The sequence below is a fragment of the Phocoena phocoena genome, chromosome 1 (genome assembly GCF_963924675.1).
Source record: "Phocoena phocoena chromosome 1, mPhoPho1.1, whole genome shotgun sequence".
Taxonomy (NCBI): domain Eukaryota; kingdom Metazoa; phylum Chordata; class Mammalia; order Artiodactyla; family Phocoenidae; genus Phocoena; species Phocoena phocoena.
This window is the reverse complement of record NC_089219.1, coordinates 118,716,219-118,739,190: the sequence shown is the minus strand read 5'-3', so window position 1 is coordinate 118,739,190 and position 22,972 is coordinate 118,716,219. Positions and strand designations below refer to the sequence as shown.

General features: G+C 42.1%; 1 protein-coding gene across 2 annotated transcripts in view; it reads right to left on the bottom strand.

Annotated features, from left to right (window-relative positions):
- DDR2 (discoidin domain receptor tyrosine kinase 2) overlaps positions 1-22,972 on the bottom strand; it is a 154,867-nt gene that overhangs the window by 25,410 nt on the left and 106,485 nt on the right. For both annotated transcript variants that reach the window (XM_065874192.1, XM_065874201.1), the window contains 4 exons: positions 6,055-6,157; positions 4,075-4,306; positions 3,615-3,762; positions 3,118-3,223 (listed from right to left, as the gene is read on the bottom strand). In XM_065874192.1, the coding sequence (XP_065730264.1) occupies positions 3,118-3,223; positions 3,615-3,762; positions 4,075-4,306; positions 6,055-6,157 (589 nt within the window). The remainder of the gene's footprint in view (positions 1-3,117; positions 3,224-3,614; positions 3,763-4,074; positions 4,307-6,054; positions 6,158-22,972) is intronic.

Sequence of the window (22,972 nt, the reverse complement as noted above, 5' to 3'; positions counted from 1 at the left end):
GATGTTAATTTGACGATGTGAAGAACATAAAGAGACCTCCTTCCTTCTGTTCATGGAGGGACAGAACAAGAACCCATCGTGTGGAACTTCTCTCTCCTCCAGCTCTGGAAGATATGTCAAGAGTCTCCCAAATGAAGAGATTGGGATATTCACACTCAAGCAATAATCCATGTGACCCATGAGGTTATAGGCAGACCAATGTTATGTAAAAGTTGTGAATTACCAAAAAAAAAAAAAAAAAAAGGATTAAGAGTGATTATGCCAGCCTTACAGGTACATTTTTAAATATATTTGTTCATTGAAAACTGTTTGGCAAATTATAAAATTTGACTGGCCTTATCCACAGTGACCAGAGCCTGGATCTCCCTTCCAAGGTTTTGCCATCTTTTTCTTCTCTCTACAGATCAGAAGGCTAGGAGAACATAAGTTTACTTGCAATGAATATATTTCCCATTATCCCCAGAAAAATAAATCCCCATGAAAGTCTTCAGAAAAGCAGTACAAATTAGAAGGAATGCTTATTCAATTTCTCTTCCATCAAAATTTAATCAATAAGGAAAGAAACTTTCCCTGTTTACTTCATATACTTTAGAATTGTTAGAATTTCTACAACAGTATATATTACTTTTAGAATTTTTTTTAATTTAAATAAGTAACTTTTGCTACTATGACTATTTATTTCCTGAGAGCTTGAATTAGGTAACTCTGTATCTCATCACTTGGCTACCCCCCAGCTAGATAGCTCATGACAATTATTAGGTGGAAGCTGACTGTGTCTAAATCTCTGTGATTATTTTGTTATCTTTCCTCTGGCGTTCATCCAGAGCCATATTTCCAGTTACCTGCCTTATTTCTCTATTTGAATGTCCTGTCAGTCCCTTGAACTTATATTCCAAACTGAATCCATCATCATCCCTTTCTAAACTAAGTCTTTCACCTAGGTTTCCCAATTCTGTCAATTATACTTCTCTTCCATATCCACTAAGAGTCCCTGGCACATGATGAGCATTCAAAATATGTTTGTTGAATGAATAAGTGTTGTCTCCATTGTTTTAGACTATTGTTTCATCTAACTCTTTTTCTCACGTTACTGTCTTGCCCCCTGTATCCAATCAGACTACAAATATTCCCTAAATGAGTATCTTTCTCATTCCCATTCCCACAGTCAGCATTATGGCCTGGGTCATTAATTCTTTTCATCTGACAGACATCTTTTCATCATCTCCTCCCTTCCTATTCAAATCTAATCTTTGAATGCAGCTTGATTAATCTGTCTGAAGCACAGCTCCCATCATGCTCTTCCCCAGCTTTAAAAACCTTCAGTGACACATTGTGTTGATGATGTTGGTAAAGAAGAACAACTCCTCCTCCTCCCCCTCCCCTCTTCTTCCTGGCCCTGACATTCAAGTTCCTCCAAAATATGACAAAATCCGCCTTGCTATGCTTCTAATCTACTGCCTTGCTACATAAATATGGCCCATGGTTAACTAAACTGCGGATCTTTCCCAGACATTCCCCTAAACTTTACAACCATGATTCTTTTGTCATCATGGTATTCCCTCTGCCTAAAATGCCATTTCAAGATTCTTTACCTGTGAAAGTTCTACCCATCCTTTGGGGTCATTTCAGATTTCCTCTATTCTATTATGTTTTAACTGGTCCTCCAATCAGATAATAACTTACATGTATATAGCACGTTATCTCTACAAAATGCTTTCCTTATATACTTTTCTTTTCTCACTTCAGCCTCATAGCAAACAGAAATAATTTTATGACATGAATCCAGGTGTTTTCACTCCCAATGCTCTGTTTTCCTTCTATAGCTTTCTTGTTTCTTTGAATCCCAAAGCACTCATTGTGTATCTCTTACTCTTATGCTTGTATCATAGTAATTTATATCCTGGTTTAGTCCCCATTCCTAACTGTGAGCTTCTTAAAGGTAGGACCAATGACTTTATTATATTTGAATCCCTACCAAATTCCTTGCACATAGTAACAGTTGATTAGCAAAGACTTACTAAACTAAACTGAATTCAATTGATCTCTGATTTCCTCTGTGCCTTGAGTTGATGGCAGTTGGGTGTGGCTAAGTGAAATGATGCCAAGACAGATTATGTAAAAGGGGAAGAACAGTGACTAAGTAGATGGAAAGGAAGTGATTAGTAATAGAAGACTGGATGAATGGGGCATGGAAGCTTCACACAAGGCATGGAAGCTGGAGGGCAGTAGTTTATTCTTCACACCCAAGACAATGGAAGTGCTGTAATTCCACACTCCTCTTCCTGAGACTCAATAATCTCTCTCTCAACCACCAGCAACCTCCACCATCTGGTGTGGACTTCACTATGGTCTAACTTCTCTGCCAGGCTCAATCTTTGCAGACAAAGATTAACCTAAGAGAGAAAAGTGTTGAAGTGGGGTAGAAGAAGAATGGCAAGACTTGGAGTGAATTGGGATAGGTGGGAACATCTCTTATCCAACCCTAAATTCATTCTGTATCTGAATATATGTCACCATGGCCCTCCCTTGGTTCATCTCATGTATCCATTGGTCCTTCTGCTGTTCCCAGTTCTAGCTTTTGCTATAGTCAGGCCATTCTGGTCCTCATCCCTGATTCCCTTCTTCTGCTCCCCTCTACCTACCTCCTCTGCTCCAATTATAATCTCATCCTAGAATCTTTTCTTGTCTATTGTAAGCCTTAATAGTCTCCTTCTTTTCACAATTTCTAAAGCATTTACATTTCTGGGGTTCATTCTTTCTGAACTTCTTTATCTGTCCAGTTTATTATACTTGTAACTTCAAATCTTCTGTCCCTTTGTCTCCATAAGTAGGCTATTATTTTTGTCAGACCACACATCTTGTTTTGAGGGTCAAAAATTATGGCTACCGTACTTAGAACCATACCACAAAGTTTAGCCCTTACTTTGTATAATTTGTTGTTTTCCTTCTGATTACTTTGTCTTCCCAAACTAGGCTCTTAGTTCCTTCCAAATAAAGACTACATATTTTACTTCATCTAAATTTATCTCACAATGCCTAGTATAAGGGCTAAATAAACATTGGCTAGTTGACTGATTGAGTCATTGATTATTGTTCCCAGAACAATACAGAATTTACCTGTACCCAACGGCCCCATCATAGACAGAATCGTTCAGATAAATGATGGAGCCTCCTGGTAGTACAAACTGCTGTCCAGCTGGAGCATTATAAGACACCAAGCCATCTGCCAAAGGAAACACAGACGTGTCAGTGCCTTTGGGAAGGAGATGCACCTGCTGCTCAGAATAACTATCCCAGGGAACTACCTGAGGCTTCAAGACTGCAATCTTGAGCAATGTGTCCACCTAGGACTCAATCTGGGCACACAGGGAGTACGCCTCAGCAGCAGTCAGCAAAGTGACTTAGAATGCAGTATGCCAGGTGTGGGGCACCAAGCCCTGGGTGGATGAATAATATCCCTTTCTTTACTCTAACCAAGAAGGGATCACTTCTTGGTGATTAGTAATTCCGGTGAAATTCTTGGTGAAAGTAATTCCTCTTTCTGATTTGATTGCCTTTATTTCCCAGGGGCTGGGGTTTTTAATAAGGTCTACACGCTCTCTCTAGAGACCTACCTAGCCAGACACAGCCATAAAGCTCCACCCTCATGCACACATTCATGGAGTGATCAGTGACTGGGATAAAGCGGACAAATCTGGCCACAATGGGTGGCTCCAAGTCCTTTAGGAAAATGTCATAGGGGTTACTATTTCCATCCAGCACCTGAGGAGAGATAAAAGAAAGAGTGAGAAGATGCTATGAAGTTTGCTGACTCTTCTTCATTCCCCAAGTCATTATCTCTTTGATGGAACCTCTCCTTTTAATTCAAGGAGCAGAATGTATCCACTCAGCAGCCTTGATATCCCTATGTGTGCCCCCCACCCCCCACTCCTTCATCTTGGGTCACACATTTACAAGGGCATCCCAGATCTGCAGACACACATACCTACATAGACAACCTGTGCACTTCCTCTTCTAGCCTAAGTCAAAATATGGTCCCAGACATCCCAGGGTCTGAATGTGTCTTCTTCTCACCTGTTTCCCATGCCGGTTCCGCCAAGAGATCCAGCGAGTGCCATCCCGACTGTAATTGATCTTGTACATGGGGGCAAACTCAATGCCATGGCCCCCTGCATGGCGCCCCTGGGTCCCCACCAGAGTGATAAAGTGCAGGGTGTGCAAGTCAATCTGCAGAAACTCCTTCAGGTCATCAGGTTCCACTGGAATCTCAGGACACCAGGCTCCGTCCCCTTCTTCTGAGTCCAGCCTTGGTTGACGAGGGTTGGGGATAGAGGAAGGAACCACGAAACCACAGAGTTATTTACCAGTCCCCAGCAAGCAGCTGCCCAGTGCTGAAGAGAGACAGCAGGCTGGGAGTCCAGTCCAGATGGACTTTTGGGCTCTCCCTACCAAGTCTGACTGTCACCACAGTACCCACTTGTGGTCAGTTCCCTCTTCCTGGGGCACCATGAAACCCAGAAAGACAGTCACCACCAGGGAGCTAGAGGCCTTCAGATGACATGGAGCCTTTATTTCCCATCCTGATTTAGTAATCTCAAGGGAGGTCCCATGCAGTGAAACCCTTCCTACCCTCTATTCCCCACTGAGTTATTTTACCACCCTCACCCCCACCCCCCATTTTCAGTCTCAGCATAACAAGGCTAACCACTCCTTGCCTGGATATCAAGTTATAAGAGTGGGGAGGGAGGAATCATAAGACCTGCAGTGTGGGTTGTGTAATGTAGTAGAATTTTAACCAGCAGGGTGAGCATGGCAGCTCAGCAAAAAGCCATGGAAACCTATGGTGAAAGTGAGGGGTAAGAGTATGTCAGGATATACACACTAACAAAGGTAGTAAGGTAGATAGCTAGTGGGAAGCAGCCGCATGGCACAGGGATATTAGCTCGGTGCTTTGTGACAGCCTGGAGGGGTGGGATAGGGAGAGTGGGAGGGAGGGAGACGCAAGAGGAAAGACATATGGGAACATATGTATATGTATAGCTGATTCACTTTGTTATAAAGCAGAAACTAACACACCACTGTAAAGCAATTATACCCCAATAAAGATGTTAAAAAAAAAAAAGAGTATGTCAGGGAATAGTAAATAATCTGGTTTCATTTTACTACCTCCAGCCTGAGCTACCCACAAACAAAACTGTGAAATCATTATAAGGCTTATTTTGGGACCCTCTTACCCCTTTCCCTCTTCCCTGGAATGTGCCTTCTCTCACAGACGGCACCTGCTCATTGTTGCTCCCTTCCAACCCCACCAAACATCACTCTAATCTTTCATACCCTAAGACAGAAATCATGGAGAAGGTTTACAGGGTTGCTTTTCCTATGGATGATTCCATTTTAACAGAAATCAATGCTTTACACCAAAAGAACTAGATTCCAGGAAGAAGGTTACTTCTTAACAAGCTGAATAGTTTTTGACAATAATTTTTGACAAGCAATAGTTTATTGCTTTAAAGGACCCCTGATATTAGACCACAAGAAACCCAACATACTTTGTTTATGGATGAGGGTGGCCCTTCTATGTGAGGTATCCTTGAGAGGAGGGAAGAATTTGTTGGATGCCTCAATGTCTATTTAAGGCCTTGATGCCTTGCACTGCGATTGATGTTTCACAAACACCCACTGAGAAGAGGGCCGTGTCTCCTAACTCTCAGTGACCTACCTAATATGCACTTTTTCATATTTACCACTGTAGTCCACTTCCTGCAGTAGCTCATGGTGAGAACGTGAGATAAAGCAAGTGCACTGCATATCAATAAGCCGATCTGCTGTGGGTGGTGTGGCTCTAGGGACCCTGTGGTTAGGGTGAGGTTGCTAGACCAGCACGTGCTGCCGGGCCCCAAATTCTCTACCTGAAAACATGCAGAGCAGGTCCACTTTGATGTCCTTCCCCCATTCCCACCAGCTCCCACCAAGTACCACGCTTCTTCCTTAGACCTTGAGTCAGTAATTCTGTCCAACCCAGAACTCAGGTTTTCTTGAGGCATCCATTCTCACCTTCCATATTTGGCAGCTGTGGACTCTGACCACTGGCTGGAAGCTGTGATGTCTTCATCTGGAATGTGGCCTCCTGACATGCCCAGAGGATAGCGGCATATGGCTGAACCAAGAGAAACCAAAGAGAAAAGAGAGGAAATCCTTTTATTTTATTTTCAGAGACCCCCAGCTAGAATGCAATTGATTATTAGACAGGAAAGAGGGACTAGGACCCTCTATGACCCCGGTTTGACCACTATGACTCTCTCAGCCTTTTCTTCCTGGCCCTGCCTCCAAACTTATTAGTGTTCAATTTTCTAAGCATTTGAACCTCAGCTAACTTTATCTTTTGGTCCAAACTCTGACAATACTGTTATGTGCTGATTTATTCTTTTATTTGGTGATAACTCTATGGCCCATCCCCATTTCCTTATTAGCAGACATGCATTTCTAATCAGTTTCCCAACAGTGGTGAGCCGTCCTCATAATCACTAGGTACGTTTTATGATCCATAGCATTTTCTTTTCTTAGATAGCTGATTTCATGAAACTATGGAGCAGAGCTAAAAACAAACTCTCCTATAAAGGTACTGAACACTCAGCTTTGGCCCCCATTGGTACCATGTTTTAGACTCTGGCTAAAAATAATAACCTCTGGAATTGGACTTCCTCCTCCATCCAAGATAGAGTAATAAAGACCAGATTTATTCCCCTGGGTGAAACAACTGGAAAACGGGAATAGTATATGAAAAATTGGATTTCAACATAATGAATATCAGACAACAAAGGGCAGCAATCCCTGAGAGACAGGAAACAAAGAAGATGAACCATACAACTGCAAAAGCTTACTTCCATGAGAGAACGTCCAGGCTGTAGCACAGTGAGTGAAAACTCCGGCAGAGGCTGGAGAATTCCCTGAGCTCAGAAGACAAAGGTAAGAGTCTGTAGAGGTCAAGGGGACTAGAGCTCTCAGGACATAGGATTGCCGATAAAATACAGGATCCCTGGCTAAATTTAAATAACAATGAATAATTTTTTAGTACAGATATGTCCCATGCCAAAAAAAATAATAATAATACCAGGCTTTAAGAGAAGCAGAGAGATAGAACCTATAATAAGAAAAATAAATATATCTGTTGAAACTGATTCAGAATTAATATAGAAGTTAAATTAGAAAAGAAGAACACCAAAATAATTATAACTGTGTTGCATATGTTCAGAAATATAAGGGGAGCTATAGAGGATAGAGAAAAGAGGTAAGTCAAATTTCTAGAGATAAAACTTGAATTTGTGAGATGAAATACACTGTATGGGATTAAAAGCAGATTACATATTGGAGGAAAAAAATAGGAACATAAAGACAACTATAGAAACTATCAAAAATGAAACAATGAAAGAAAAGAGAATCAGTCAATAAATCAATAAACAAAAAGCAGAACATTAGTAAGATGTGAAACAATTTCAAACATCTAGATATACATGTAAATGGATACCTTGAAAAAGAGGAGGGAGAAAGAAAATTATTTGAATAAAAAATGGTGGAAAATTGTTTTAATTTGATGAAAATTATAAACCCAAGAAACCTAACAACTTGAAGCACAAGAAACATGAAGAAAACTACACTACAGTATATCATAATCCAATTGCTTAGAGCAGATAATAAAGAGAAAATTTTAAAAGCATCTAGAGGAAAAGGACACATTATGCACCGAGGACCAAAGCTAAAGATGACAGCAAATTTCCCAAAATGGCAATTACATGGTAAATATATAAGATGATTTTTAATGTTATTTATATCTCTTTAAGTGGTAATTGGCTATTAAAACAAAAATAACAACATATTGTGGTGCTTACAACACAAAGGTAAAATGCATGACAACGATAGCATAAAGGCTTAAAGGGAAAAATGGAAGTTATCTTGTTGAAAGGTTCTTAAACTCTATGTGAAGTGGTATAATATCATTTGAAGATAGACTTTAGTTAAAGATGCATACTGCAAACGCTAAAGCAAGCACAAAAATAATATTTTTTAAAAGACTTATAGCTAATAAGTCAAGAAAAGATAAAACAGAATCATAAAAATTCAATTAATTGAAAAGAAGGCAGAAGAAAAGGAAACAAAGAGCACAGGACAAATAGAAAACAAATAGCAAGAATATAGACTTTAAGTTAATCATATAAATACTCCCATTAAATATAAATGGTCTACATAACCTAATTAGAAAGTAGAGATTGTCAGACTGGATTTTTTTAAAAAAGCAAGTTTGAACTACATATGGTCTATGAGAAACACACTTTAAATATAAAAACACAGATAAGTCACAAGAAAATATGGAAAAAATATACCACGAAAACTTAATCAAATGAAAGGTGAAGTGGTTATATTAATACCAGATACAAAAAATTTCAAGACAAGGAATAAAGATGGTATTTCACAGTGATACAGGGGCTAGTTCATCAAGAATACATGACAGTCTTAAATACTTATGCATGTAATAACAGAGTTTCACAACAAATGAAGCAAAAAAAAAACCCAAAATAATGGACAAATCCACAATTATAGCTAGAGATTTCAATTATTCCTCAACTAACTTCTTTCCAAAGAAGACATATAGAAGGCCAACAGGTACATGAAAAGAGCTTAACATCACTAATCATCAAGGAAATGCATATCAAAACCACAGCAAGATAGCACACATCTGTTAGAACGGCCATTATCAAAAAGATCAGAAATTACAAGTATTGGCAAGGATGTGTAGAAAAGGGAATGCTTGTGCACTGTTGGTGGAAATGTAAGTTGGTGCAGTGACCATGGAAAATGATATGGAGGTTCCTCAAAAAATTAAAAATAGAATTACCATGTAATCTAGCAATTCCACTTCTGGGTATTTATCTGAAGAAAATGAAAACACTACTCAAAATGATATATGCACCCCCATGTTTACTGCAGCATTATTTACAATGGCTAAGTTATGGAACATCCTAAGTGTCCATTGATGGATGAATGGATAAAGAAGATGTGATATATATACACATACATACCATATATATGGTTTATTTAACCATAAAAAAGAATGAAATCTTGCCATTTGTGACAACATGGATGGATCTTGAGGGCATTATGCTAAGTGAAATAAGTCAGACAGAGAAAGACAAATATCATGTGATTTCACTTATATGTGGAATCTAAAAAACAAACAACCAAAAAAAAAAAAAAGCTCATATATACAGAGAACAGATTGGTTGAGCCAAATGGGTATAGGGGATCAAAAGGAACAAACTTCCAGTTACAAAATAAATAAGTCACAGGGATGCAATGTACAGCATGGGACTTAATAATCTGTATCGCATATTTGAAAGTTACAACGAGAGTAGATTTTAAAAGTTCTCATCACAAGAAAAAATTATTTTTGTAACTATGTATGGTGATAGATGTTAACTTAGACTTATTATGGTGACCATTTCTCAATATATACAAATATAGGATCAATATGTTGTATACCTGAAACTAGTATACTGTTATATGTCAATTATAACTCAATTTTAAAAATTATACTGGAATTTCCAGATAAAGCAATAAGGCAAGGGAAAAAAATAGTAAAAGGCACCCATATCAGAAAGGAAGACATAAAACTGCGTTTAATTGCAGATAACAGTATCAGCTATGTAAGAAATCAGATGAAATCTACAAAAAAGCTACTACTAGAACTAAAAGACGAGTTTAATAAGGTTTCAGGACATAAGATCAATATACAACGATCAGCTGTGTCTATAAACTAGCAGTGAACAATTACAAGTTACAGTAGCATCAAAAATTACAAAATACTTAAAGATAAACAAGACAAAAGATGTGAAAGACCTGTGCACTAAAAACCACCCAACACTGCAAAAAGAAGTTAAAGATCTAAATAAGTGGAGATAATATACTACAATGTTCATGGGTCAAAAGAATCAATACTATTAAGATGTCCATTCTACCCAATCAAAGTCTCAGCAGGCATTTTTGTATAAATGAACAAATTGATTCTAAAAATCATATGGAAGAGCAAAGATACCAGAATAGTCAAAACAACCTTGAAAAAGAAGATCAAAGAGGAAGAACTAACATCAGATTTTAAAACATTATAAAACTACAGAAATCAAGACAGTGGGATGTTGGTATAAGATAAACAAACATACCAAAGAAACAGGAGAAAGTCCAGAAGTAGACCCATATATCTATACACTGATTCTGTCCTGCAGCCACTCACTCCTAGGCATTTGTCCAAAAGAAATAAAAATGTAAGTCCATACAAAGACTTAGGAGTGTCGTTAACAGCTTTATTTGTAACAGACAACGCAAATTGGGAAACAATCCTATGTCATCAACAGGTAAATGGATAAACAAATTGCGATATATCCATGCAGTGAAATACTACTCAGCAGGACTGGGATTAGAACAAAGCAAGTGAGGTGTTTAGGGTGCAAAATACAAGGAGGTGCCCACTCCCAGGGTCATGGAAGTCCCAGTGCTGCCTTTGCAGGATCCCGAGGGTGAGCACCAGCTTGCACTTTGCACCCTAGGCACCTCCCTTGCCTCACCCTAGTCCCATCTCTGCTACTCAGTAATAAAAAAGAATGCTCTATTGATACATGCTACAACACAGATAAATTTCAAAATAATTGTGCTGAGGGAAAGAAGAGCATGAACCAGGCAAAAAGAGTATATACCGTATGCATCCATTTATACTGTAGATTATACAATTCTAGAAAATGAAAACAAGTCAATCTACAGTGACAGAAAGCAGACCAGTGGTTACCTAGGGAAGGAAGCAGTGGACAGAAGGAATTACAAGAGGACACAAAGAAACTTTTGACAGTGATGGATATGGTCATAATCTTGATTATGGTGATGATTTCACAGGTTTATACACATGTCAAAACAGATCAAATTGTGCTGCTTTTTTTGTTTTTTTTGTTTTTTGTTTTTTTTGCGGCACGCGGCCCTCTCACTGTTGTGGCCTCTCCAGTTGCGGAGCACAGGCTCCGGATGCGCAGGCTCAGCGGCCATGGCTCACGGGCCCAGCCGCTCCGCGGCATGTAGGATCTTCCCAGACCGGGGCACGAACCCGCGTCCCCTGCATCGGCAGGCGGACTCTCAACCACTGCGCCACCAGGGAAGCCCAAATTGTGCATTTTTAATGTGTGTAGTTTATTGTATATCAATTATATGTCAGTGAAGCTGTTTTTCAAAAAGTAACCTCTGGGGTAGGATAATATATTGAGATTTTTATTTGTATATTTTCACGCCCCTTTCCAAAGCTGAGAGCCAAAGACTTCCTGTTCCTTTGCCCCATGGGAGATTTATGTTTACTGGGCAGAAATAAGAAACTGCTTGAAGACTAATGGCTTCCTGGAAAGCCTGCCCTCATTAAGCGACCGTAGGATGAAGTAGAGGTGGCAGGAAGATGGGTGAGGTTTCCCTAGGCTAGAAGGAGACAGGTAGGCAACTTACAGGGCTAACAGGAACCAAGCTCCTTTCCTAGAAGTTCCCTGGAGAGGCAGCAAAACATCAAAGGGAAAATGGTTTCATGTGAGCATCGTGCCCAAGCTTGGCACAGAAACAGCCAAACTGCTGTCCCTGAAGAACATGGAGGGCTTGGAGAATAAGGATATCCACTATAATCATGACAAGCTGAAGGCAAGAAGCCCTTCTGTCCGTATCACACCCAGAAAAGTTCCTGGATTCTTGTCCAACCCTAGGAAAGGGAAGGATGACTTTGAGTCAAAGGCCAGCTGACACTTCAAGAAACAGTATGATTAAGCAAAACCACATACAGGGGGCTTCCCTGGTGGCGCAGTGGTTGAGAGTCCGCCTGCCGATGCAGGGGACATGGGTTCGTGCCCCGGTCCGGGAAGATCCCACATGCCGCGGAGCGGCTGGGCCCGTGAGCCATGGCCGCTGAGCCTGCACGTCTGGAGCCTGTGCTCCGCAACGGGAGAGGCCACAGCAGTGAGAGGCCCACGTAGCGCAAAAAAAAAAACCATATACAGGCATCTTTGACAAGAAACATGGCCATATACCCAACTGAAACTCTTCTATGTTACTGTCCACTGCATTTTCCAAGTCAGATTTGAAAGTATCATTTTGCCTATTCTTGTCAAATGTATAATTTCTCCATCAGAGGTGATTGGTTCTGCAGATAATCATTATGCTTGAATCTGGGAGGTTCCGGAATGAAGCATCAGATTCTCAAAATCTGAAGACTCTGGAAAATGAAATTGAAGGGAGGAGTAAGGATGAGGAAATAATAATACAGGATCCCAATGAGGCCAAAATTACCAACGAGTGAGGTCAATGTACGTTTCAAAGTCACACACAGGGCACTGTCCTCTCTTCTGCTTCATCCCATCAGGCAGCAAAGGCCACGCCCTGACTAAAGGTCTGCTCTGGTCCCCTCCTCAAAGTTTTTCCTACATGTTGTTGCATGTGCTAAGTGTTTTAGTCATTAGCATCAGTGACTTAATGGGCAAGGAGAGGCTTCTGGAGGCCTTTAACCCACATGCTACATGCCCCAGTCCAGTTTACCAGAGCACCTGCATTGGCATTTAGGACACAAGCCCAGCTACTAATAAAGTAGAACTTTGCTTTCCCTTTCCCACTGTCCCCTGTGTGTATATTTCCCTCAGGGACGTCCTGGGGAGGGGGCCTGGCTCACCACGGCAGACATTCCTGGCTCTTTTGGCTATCAGCCATGTCATAGTGCCCCCAATTGCCATCTTCACACCTAAAATACAATTCTGCACAATTTGAAAAGTGCTGTCCAACTGCCTACCTCTTTTTCTAAATTTTACAGCACAGGGAATATAGCCAATATTTATAATGACTTTTTAAAAAATATATTTATTTTTGGCTGCATTGGGTCTTCATTGCTATGCGCGAGCTTTCTCTAGTTGCGGTGAGCAGGGGCTACTCTGCATTGCGGTGCGCGGGCTTCTTGTTGTGGTGGCTTTTCTTGTTGTGGAGGCTTCTCTTGTTGCAGAGCACGGGCTCTAGGTGCGCGGGCTGCAGTAGTCGTGGCACGAGGGCTTAGCTGCTCTGCGGCATGTGGGATCTTCCCGGACCAGGGCTCGAACCCGTGTCCCCTGCATTGCAGGCGGATTCCTAACCACTGCCTCATCAGGGAAGCCCGCCTACCTGTTTTCTACCCACCCAGTAACCCGATGTGGTAGGGAGGGCATGTATTATTATTTTCAAATTGTATATGAGGAAACCAGCTGAAGTCCCATGGCTATTAAACGATAGGGGTTTGACTTAGATCACATCTCTGAGTCCTAACACAAAGTTTGTCCCAGTGCACCAGACTGCCCCGCTCTGGTTTAGCCAAAAGAATGACCTGAGGAAAGCTGTCTCTCCCAAGATGACAGGATGCTGATGGCAGCTCAGCTGATCAGTAAGCGAGCTGCTCTCTGGCACCCTCCGTCCCTTCCGAAACCAAAGGTCGTTCCCGAATCCAGTCCAATCTCAACATCACCCACAGCATGATAATCTACTTGTTTGCTTGTTGCTTACTAAATCCATTGTTTTTAAAATATCCTATTGTTATTAATTCATTCACCCAATGATTGGGGGGGGGATCTTTATGGGGTTACAACAGCAAACAAAGCAAAGTGCCTTTCGTCACAGAGTTTACATTCTAGGGTGGGAAACAAGACAAAAGGCAAATAAAAATTCAGTAGGGGAGGAGATGGTAAATGCTGTGAAGAAAATAAAGTATAGAAAGGGAATAGGTTCTCTTTTAACTAAAGAGACCAGGAAGACCTCTGAGATAAGCTGACTGAGCAGAGAGCTCAGTGAAGGAAGACAGCAAGCCAGGTGACTCCAGAGGGGAACATGCTTCATGTAAAGGGCACAGGAAACGCAAGGAAAGAGCGTCTAGGCTGCTGGAGGTACAGCAAGGTCAGTGCACCCGCAGTGGAAAGACTAACCTAAGTTATTATCTAGCACCCTCCCTTTGCAGGCTAATGAACTCATACTCAACTAAAGCAAGCATTTCTGAGGGAGGATAGTACCACCTCCAATAAATTTCTCCTTCCTCTGATTTCTGACATTTTCAACATCTGTTATAGCAGTAGGTACAGACTGCTATGTAATATAATTATTTCTGTGAGTCCTATCTCCCCTACAGATGCCAAACTTTTGGAGGGAAAAATAAAAGGACTGTATCTTGTTTATTTGTATTTCTTTTATTTCTCATTGCACATCAGGGGAGAGAATAGGTGCTTAAAAAACATTTATCGAGGGCTTCCCTGGTGGCGCACTGGTTAAGAGTCGGCCTGCCGATGCAGAGGACGCGGGTTCGTGCCCCGGTCCGGGAGGATCCCACATGCCACGGAGCGGCTGGGCCCGTGAGCCATGGCCGCTGAGGCTGTGCGTCTGGAGCCTGTGCTCCGCAACAGGAGAGGCCATGACAGTGAGAGGCCCGCGTACCGGAAAAAAAAAAAAAAAAATTATCAAAAACAGAAGGTAAACCTTTGAGATAGATATAGATCAGGAATAAGAAGAAAGTTGAGTAAAATATAGTCTCCCTACAAAACTCATTCCCTAGCTTTTTCCATTTCAGCCAACTCCATTCTTCCAATGACTTGAGCCAAAGATCTTGAGGCCCATCCTTGACTCCTTTCATACTTCATATCCAGTCCATCAGGTAATAGTAAATCCTATTAGCTACTCTAAAAATATTCCTGTATCCCACCTACCTTTTACAAATATTGTGCTACCAATCTAGGCCAATTCACTGTCCCCTATCACCAAGAAGAGAACAAGAACCTCCTACCGGCCTGCTTTTGTCCCATGTATCTACTAAAATGTAAATCAGATCATGTAACTCTTCTGCTCAAAGCACTCCATTAACTTCCCATCTCACTCATAATAAAATTCAAACATCATCTGTGCCCTGAGTGTCCTGGACCTCATTTCCACCCTACCCTTCCCGTCAGCCATGCTGGCCTCTTTGCTGTTCTTCTAGCACACTGTGTGCTTCTTCTTCAGAAATCTGCGTTTATTGTTGAAGTATTTAATTTGATAACATAATAACCTTCGTAGGGTGGAGGAAAGAATTGGAATACCACATTTCCCTTTTTTTTCCCCACATGTTAACATCTCTACAAATCTGAGTGCATCTTGCAAGCAAATAGTGAGTCATAGATACTTTTGTTTTGTTTTGTTTTTTTCCTTAGAGGCACAGAAAGTAATGATACATCTTAGAGTCAGAAGTTTCTCAAATTCGATGAAATATGGTGAGAATAGCATCCATTTAGAAGCATTTATCAAGTACAGGCAACGAGATAAGCATTTTGTCACTCATTATTTCAAGTTTCCCACTTATTACCCATTTTACTGGTAAGAGTTTAAATAACTGCCCAAGACCTTACTAACTCATATTAGAATCTAACTCTAGAGGCTGTGACCTCACTAAACTATACAACCTCTGAAAATCAAGTGATTTCAAATTCATTCCTGGCTCTACCACTTAAACCAGCAGTCCCCAACATTTTTGGCACCAGGGACCGGTTTGATGGAAGACAATTTTTCCATGGATGAGGGGCAGGGAGGGGGTGGGGCGTGGGGGGTATGGGGGAATGGTTCAGGCGGTAATGCGACCAATGGTTCGGGCAGTAATGCTAGCAATGGGGAGAGATGGGGAGCGGCAGATGAAGCTTTGCTCACCCACTGCTCACCCCCTGCTGTGCGGCCCGGTTCCTAACAGGCCACGGACCGGTGCCGGTCCGAGGCCTGGGGGTTGGGGACCCCTGATTTAAACCATGTGGGATCTGAGCAAACTCCACACACCCTCTTTAGATCTCAGTTTCTTCCTGAGGAGAACAAGGGAGTCAGAGTAGACGTTCTCTAAGGCAGTGGTTCTCAAAAGCCAGTCCATGGGCCAATTACTTTAGGATCTCTTGGGAAGGTTCTAGAATACAGATTTATGAGTCTCCTCTTAGAGATTTGTTTTTGGCATATCTGAAGCTGAGCCCAGGAACCTACATATTTCTAAAGTCTCCCGGGTGATTCTGCTGTGCAGCCACACTGCTCCCAGATCCCTCCCAGCCTGGACCCAGGATGATCCTCTGGGACTCTGCCAGACAACCAGAGAAATCCTCATTCACAGTCCCACTGGGCTTTCATTCCTGGCTATCATGTATCTCTAGTCACTGAGCCATGAATGTAATGAGAACTGCTTCCTGGAACATCTAAAGTAAACTAGAAATGGGGAAGGAGGGTCGCATGGGGTGAATCATGACATTGTTGCAAAGAACTTCCCCACCAAGGCGCTGCTTATCCTGGGAACAGCAACTAAGAAGTTTCAACAGAGATGCTGCTGCTATAGCTGCTTCATGGAACATTTCAGTTCCATTATATTTCCCGGGCTCAGGGATCCTTTCTATTTTGTGTTCTAACTAAAGTCTTACAAGAACTTACCCTATTTAACAGAGAAAGAGGGAGAGAGAGAGACCGAGATCCCACATAGGAAACTCTCCTGGGTGTAAAGGAGTATCAACTCCCTCCCGAAGGCTCTGTTCTCCTTATCTGTCGTTGTGTTAGAGCCATGGTCCTCAAAGTATGCTCCCAGGACCAGCAGCATCACCATCACCCAGGAACTTGGCAGAAATGCAAATTCTCAGTCCCCATCCCAGTCCTACTGGATCAGACACTCTGGGGATGGGGCCCAGCAAAGTATGGTGTCGCCAGCCCTCCAGGTGACTGATGCACGATCAAGTTTGATAATTAGAGGAACTGGGGGAGAAGATGAGGGTTCGGCTCTCCACATAAAAAAATGCAAATGTGTCAGAGCTCCCCTCGTCCTCATCCCCTCCAGCCCTTCCATCACACCGAAGCATCACACAGAAGGGTTTAATCCCATTGTGTGTAGACAGCAGAGTGGCAACAACATTGATGAAAACTAGAAGGGCTCTCCCTGAGTCAAGAGCAGGGTCTCTGAACCTCTGCCTGGAGATGGATATAGAGTTATTGGAGAGGAGGAATTCGGGATGATAGGTGACACGTTACCTCTGCTAAGAGGCAATCAAGGGGTGAGATGTAAACTTGGCCTCTGAGAATCACCGGGCCCATCAGTAAAACCCACAAATGTATCACCTGCAAATTTCTTAAGTCCAGCCATTTCTCTCCTTCCCCACACCTCCTATGCAGGGCCCAACCTCCACCATCTCACTTGTGGACAACTATAATGCCTTCTAGCTCTTCTTCCTGGTTCCCCTATTGTCCCTTCTCCATAGAGTAGCACAGGTGAGCTTCCTAAAGCCTTATCCTAGCATAAACCTTCTAACAGCTTCTCATTCTTCTTAGGATAATGTGGCCTCATCTCGGGACATCCCAGATCTTTGCTCTCTATATCCCAGCACACTGGTCTTATTTCAACTTCACAACGACACAAAGTACCTTCCAGCCTCAAGGTCTCTCTAAACATGATGTACCCTTTGCCTGAAATGTTCTTCCTTTCCCCTCCTTTACCTACTAACTCCTGCTATCCTCCAGCTCTCAGACCACGCCTCCCTTAGGGAATTCCTCTGAGCTCCCAGCTAAATTAGAGATCTCTGTTAAATGCTTATAACACACTGCTTTTCCTTTATAGCACCTTTCACATGTGTAGAACAAATAATTGTTTAATTTCAGTCTCCCCACCAAACAGTACATGTTTTGAGGGCAGGATCCTGTCTATCTTTCTCTCTGTTGTCTCTCTAGTTTCTAGTAGGGTGTCTGGCGTTAACTGAGTCCTCAATAAATATCTGTTGAAAAAGTGGTAAAAGAAGAGTTTTATGTTGTTTATTATTACAGAACTTAAAAACAAAGGCCTGGGAAGTTCGAGAAGGATCGCCCCTACTAATGACATTTAACCAGGCAGCAGACATCTGAGACTTCCTTGTAAGCCTGGGCCATTACATATTTTATTGCAACCTATCATGGATTTATTAATGGATTTGTTCATGGATTTATTTAACAAGTATATTTATTTAATGACTATTTGTGTATTTATTTAATAAATAAGGTTCTGCTATGTGTAAGATACTATTCTGAAGATACAGTAGTGAACAAGATAGAGAAAATGATTTATCTCATGGACCTTACTTTCTGGTAGGGGAGACAGACAAAAGGCAATAGATTTTCAACAATCAAATAGGCAATCAGGGCTTCCCTGGTGGCACAGTGGTTAAGAATCTGCCTGCCAATGCAGGGGACACGGGTTCGAGCTCTGTTCAGGGAAGATCCCACATGCCACGGAGCACCTCTAAGCTTGTGTGCCACAACTACTGAGCCTGCGCTCTAGTGCCCGAGAGCCACAGCTACTGAGCTCATGTGCCACAACTACTGAGCCTGCATGCCACAACTACTGAAGCCCACACGCCTAGAGCCCGTGCTCCACAACAAAAGAAGCCACGGCAATGAGAAGCCCGCACACTGCAAGGAAGGGTAGCTCCCGCTCGCCGCAACTAGAGAAAGCCCGTGCGCAGCAACGGAGACCCAATACAGCCAAAAATAAATTAATTAAATAAATAACTTTTTAAAAAAATAGGCAATCAAATTGTCTATTTGACTATAGCTCTTATTAGCTATTACTATTTCAGGTAGTGTGACAAAACTATGGAAAACACTAAAACATGGTATGAGGATAAAAGTGATGGTGGGGAAAATGGGGGGTTCTTTTAGGTAACAACCTTCACCAGAGAGTTCCCGTTTTACTTGTGCTTGTTTACCTGCTTATTGAAACCGTAAGCAGTTTGGAGAATAGTAATCACATCAGATTCTTTCTTTTCCCCCTCACCATCTGCCAACACAGAGCACCATTAGATGCTCAACACACACTTGACAAGTAAATAAATAGACAAAGAAGTAGAGAGATGGGACAGAAGGATGAATGCAAGGATGGATGAATGGAGACTGTGAACTTAACCACAAGTTGAATTCTTCAGAGCAAGTGCTGCAACTGATTCATTTCTCTGCCCCAGAACCTCCCAAAGTGCCTGGCCACAAAAGATACTCAGCCCACGTTTGCTGAAAAAATACCCTGCTCAGTTGCATTTCCCCAAAAAGGGTCAAGGTTTGTCAGAGTGAGCGCCATCTTGTTCCCAGCTCACAACCATCTCCAGAGGACAGAGAGCGGCAGGGATGCTCTTTCAAGGGCTTTGTGGGCACCTGCATGAAAGGAAGAGAAGTTCTGACCTGAATATTAGTCAGTGGAGGATCCCCAGCTCAAGCTAGAATAAGGCTCTGGGCCACAAGTGTTACAAACCCTCTTCAGACAATGGAGTGGGGCTGGAGGTCTAGAAGTTGAGACCAAGGAATATAAGGACGAGGAAAGGGAATTCAGAGACAAGAGCCAGCAAAGCAGCCATTAGGCAAAGTGTCTTGATGAATCAGTCTTGCCAGGGGCCTCCGAGAAAGGACACAGGAAAATAGACAAGATGATCTTGGATGGCCTTTCTCATCCTAGTGGGTCTTTGGAACCAGGATGAACCTTGGCCCAGGGCAACCAACGTGGCACTTCTTAGCAGTACCAGTGTGGTTTTCCTATTGAATATGCCTATTTTTGGTAAACTCCTTCTGTGGAAGGGATCCCAGCCAATAGCAAAGACTCAGAATTGCCAAGTCCTAATTGTCAGGTCCCCTTACTTTCCCCCAAGCCTACCTCATCGTTTATCAGAGCCCATCCATCTGCCTCTGAGCTCCACATTATGAAATGTAAAGCAGCAGGAAAAGGCAGAAAATAGCAAGGGAAGCAAGAGACCCTGCAGCAAAGAAGTGTCACCTGATTTTGCCTGCTGAGCTGTCTTGGTGGTTTCCTGACGCTTCCACTATCCACCAGTCTCCTGGACAGAGAAGCCAACTCACTTTTCCAGTTTCTCAGAGTGGAAAACTACCAGTACTGGCTGCTACATGCCCAGGTGGGAGCTCGGTCCATCCTGAGCTCTGGTAGAACCTGGCAGGCAGGCTGAGGAGAAGCAGCGGCCACCAGGCCCCAGCTTCCAAGAACTATTTTCACACTGTGCTACCAAAGTTGAGAGCCTGAAAGGGCTGCTTGTTCCATGATGTTTACCATCTCACTGTTAGCTCCAGACCACAGGCCCCCATCAATGAGTGTCCTATATGCAGCTTCCAAGAAAACACACACACGACACACAGAAGGCCTGAGGCACGAAGAGCTGACAGCTGGGCCTCTCTGGGCACAGGCAAGGTAAGAGTGACGGGGACGGGGTGCAGTTACTAGGGTCAACCAGGGGACCCAAGACAGTCTCTGGCCTAAAGGAACATTTGCAATCATAAAACTTTAGAGCCAGGACTTTAGGAAACCAATCCCTTTAACGTCTCCATGTTAAATATCAGAATCTCTGAGGCCCAGAAAGGTGAATTGAGTTACTCAAGGATGCACAGCTGACTAGGGTAATCAGGACTGAAATTCAGATCCCCTGATCCCTGGTTCCTCTTTCTTCAAGCTCAGGCTACCATGACCTAGTTTTTTTAGCTCCAGAGAGGACAAGGTGGTCTAGTTAAAGAAGCTGTTATTTGGGCCCTTTCTCTCCATAAGCTCTACCTAGCAGGCTACTTCAGACTGGTTCGCTGTGCAGGTAAATATCTACATAAAGGGATCTTGCTAGGTGCCAAGGAAAATTATTTGGGTTCCTCTAGGTACAATGAAGCTATTTTGCCAAGACCTCTCTTGCCCAAGTCTAAGTTCCCCTTAGGAACAGTTCTTTAGAATTGCAGTTCTCCTAAAAGCCCAAAATATTTTCCAGAAACAGTTATTGCAAAGCTCCAGAAGAGGGGTCCCCAAGCTATACTGGATTTCTGGGTACTGAGATGAGGGCCAGACAAGATATGTTCTTCTTCCTGGTTAACAAAGTCAGGGAAAGACTCGTAGTAAAATAGTGTGTTCATTCCCTCAACAGGGAGGTAGGCTGAAGACACAGCTGGGTAGCCATGAGTCAGGAGCTGAGAAGAAACCTGCGGCATAGTTTGGAATCAAAATAGGTCCATGCTTAAAACTTGACTCTGCCATTTCCAAATTGTGGGACCCCCAAGACAAGTTACTAAGCCTCTCTGAACCTCAACTTCCTGGTCTCTTAATAATCCTGCCAAGCGGGGTTGTTGTGGAGATTTAATATAATGTATGCAAAGAACTTAGCACACTTCCTGGAAGACAACAGGGCTCAGTAAATGATATAGGAGAAGGAGAGGGGATATTATATTCACGTTTTCTTAAGCAATTCAAAGGTTTTGTGGCCTTAGGAAGATTAATTAAGCTTTAAGCCTCTCAGTTTAACAGTAATAATAGTACTTGTTCATAAGAATGTTGTAAGGAAATATGAGTTATATATGTCAAGTACTTAGACAGTAATGTTTAGAGCAGAGGAATGCTTAGAACAGTAACATTTAATAAAGGTTAGGTGTTATTTTCTTAACTATTTTTACTCTGATTCGTTCAAAAAAAAGAGTGGAATTGGCTTCCAAAGCTGTATAAGATACTAAGTAAATAAATAAACAGAGAAATAAGTGGAGAAATGTGGGTAAGCGGAAAGAGAACAGGGACAATAAGATAAGATGGAGCTAAGGTTTATATCCAAAATATTACATTTGGTTCTATACCTTTTGCCAGTGATGGGCCTCAAATTTGTCTCTAAGCTTCCTACTAGCCAATTCGAAAAGCAAAGCATAATCAGTTAATATGAATCACAATGGCAACGAGATAAAAGTTAACTTTTTATTTGTTTCCAGGTGGCATGGAGTAGCTTACAGTAACCCTCCACCTGAGGATAACTGGAAGAACTGAATAAAATTCACAAATCATCTACTTGAAGGCATCTGATTGATGCTGAGGTAGTGCGAACAGAGAAACTGAAGCTTCAGAGAAGGGAGAATCGGACAGGTGACATAACTTCTGTAGTCATGTGTAGCCCTTTGTCAACTGGAGGCAAGGGCAAGAGGCTGACTCTGGGCTTTGCACTGGTCAGAGGGTCACTAGAGGATAAAACCTAAGAGCTTTTGAAGTAGACCTGGGATCCTCCCAGCAGGTGGCTTTTTTCTTGCTCAGCACATTTGCCAAATGATGGGGCTGTGTAGAGACGCAGTGGAGAAACCTAAGGAGAAACCCTCTGAAAGGCTGAACTGAGTTTTTGAGCCTGACAAAACAAAGATTAGAGTTCAGGACCCACCAGGAAGAGAGGCCACAGAGAAAACACAGGGGTTTTTAAAAAGCACTGAATAACCAAGAATCCAAGCGTATACCCTTACCAATTGCCCAGAGTGAAGAAATTCTACCCCACCAAGTAAAGGTAGATCCAACTGCTTTCACTGTTGGCCAATCTGGACTTTGGGTTCACCTCTTCTTAAGAAAATCAAAGATCCAAACACGTTTCTAAAGAGAAGACCACCCCAGCCTCACAGAGAAGTGGGCCAAGTCAATTTCAGGACATCTTAGTGGTTATAAATAAAGAAAAATATGTTTGAATTTACCCCAGTATTTGTGAATTTCTTACTCTTGGCACTTCAAGAGAGGAATTTAGATTCATCCTCATAAAAGAAATTAAGGATTAATTTTACTTAATCAAGAAACACAACCAGTAGCCATAGATATGCCATGTCGTCGTTGCTGTTATAATTCGTAGTCGTAGCAGTACTAGTACTATAGTAGTAGTAGTAGTAGGATAGCCATCCATCACTATTGAGCAAGTTCCTCAATAAGAAAAGCTATGACAAAGTCCTAAGTATTGGTCTAACCTACTGAAAACAAACAAACTAATATTATAGCTTTTTCAAGGTGGTTTTAGCCTGTCCCCATAGGCAGGGCTCCTCTTATGCCAGGATGAACCATTTCTTAAGTTAGCAATGCTTATACATAGAAGATACTCTTCATTGTTAGACCTTGTATATTGGCTTACAGCACCCA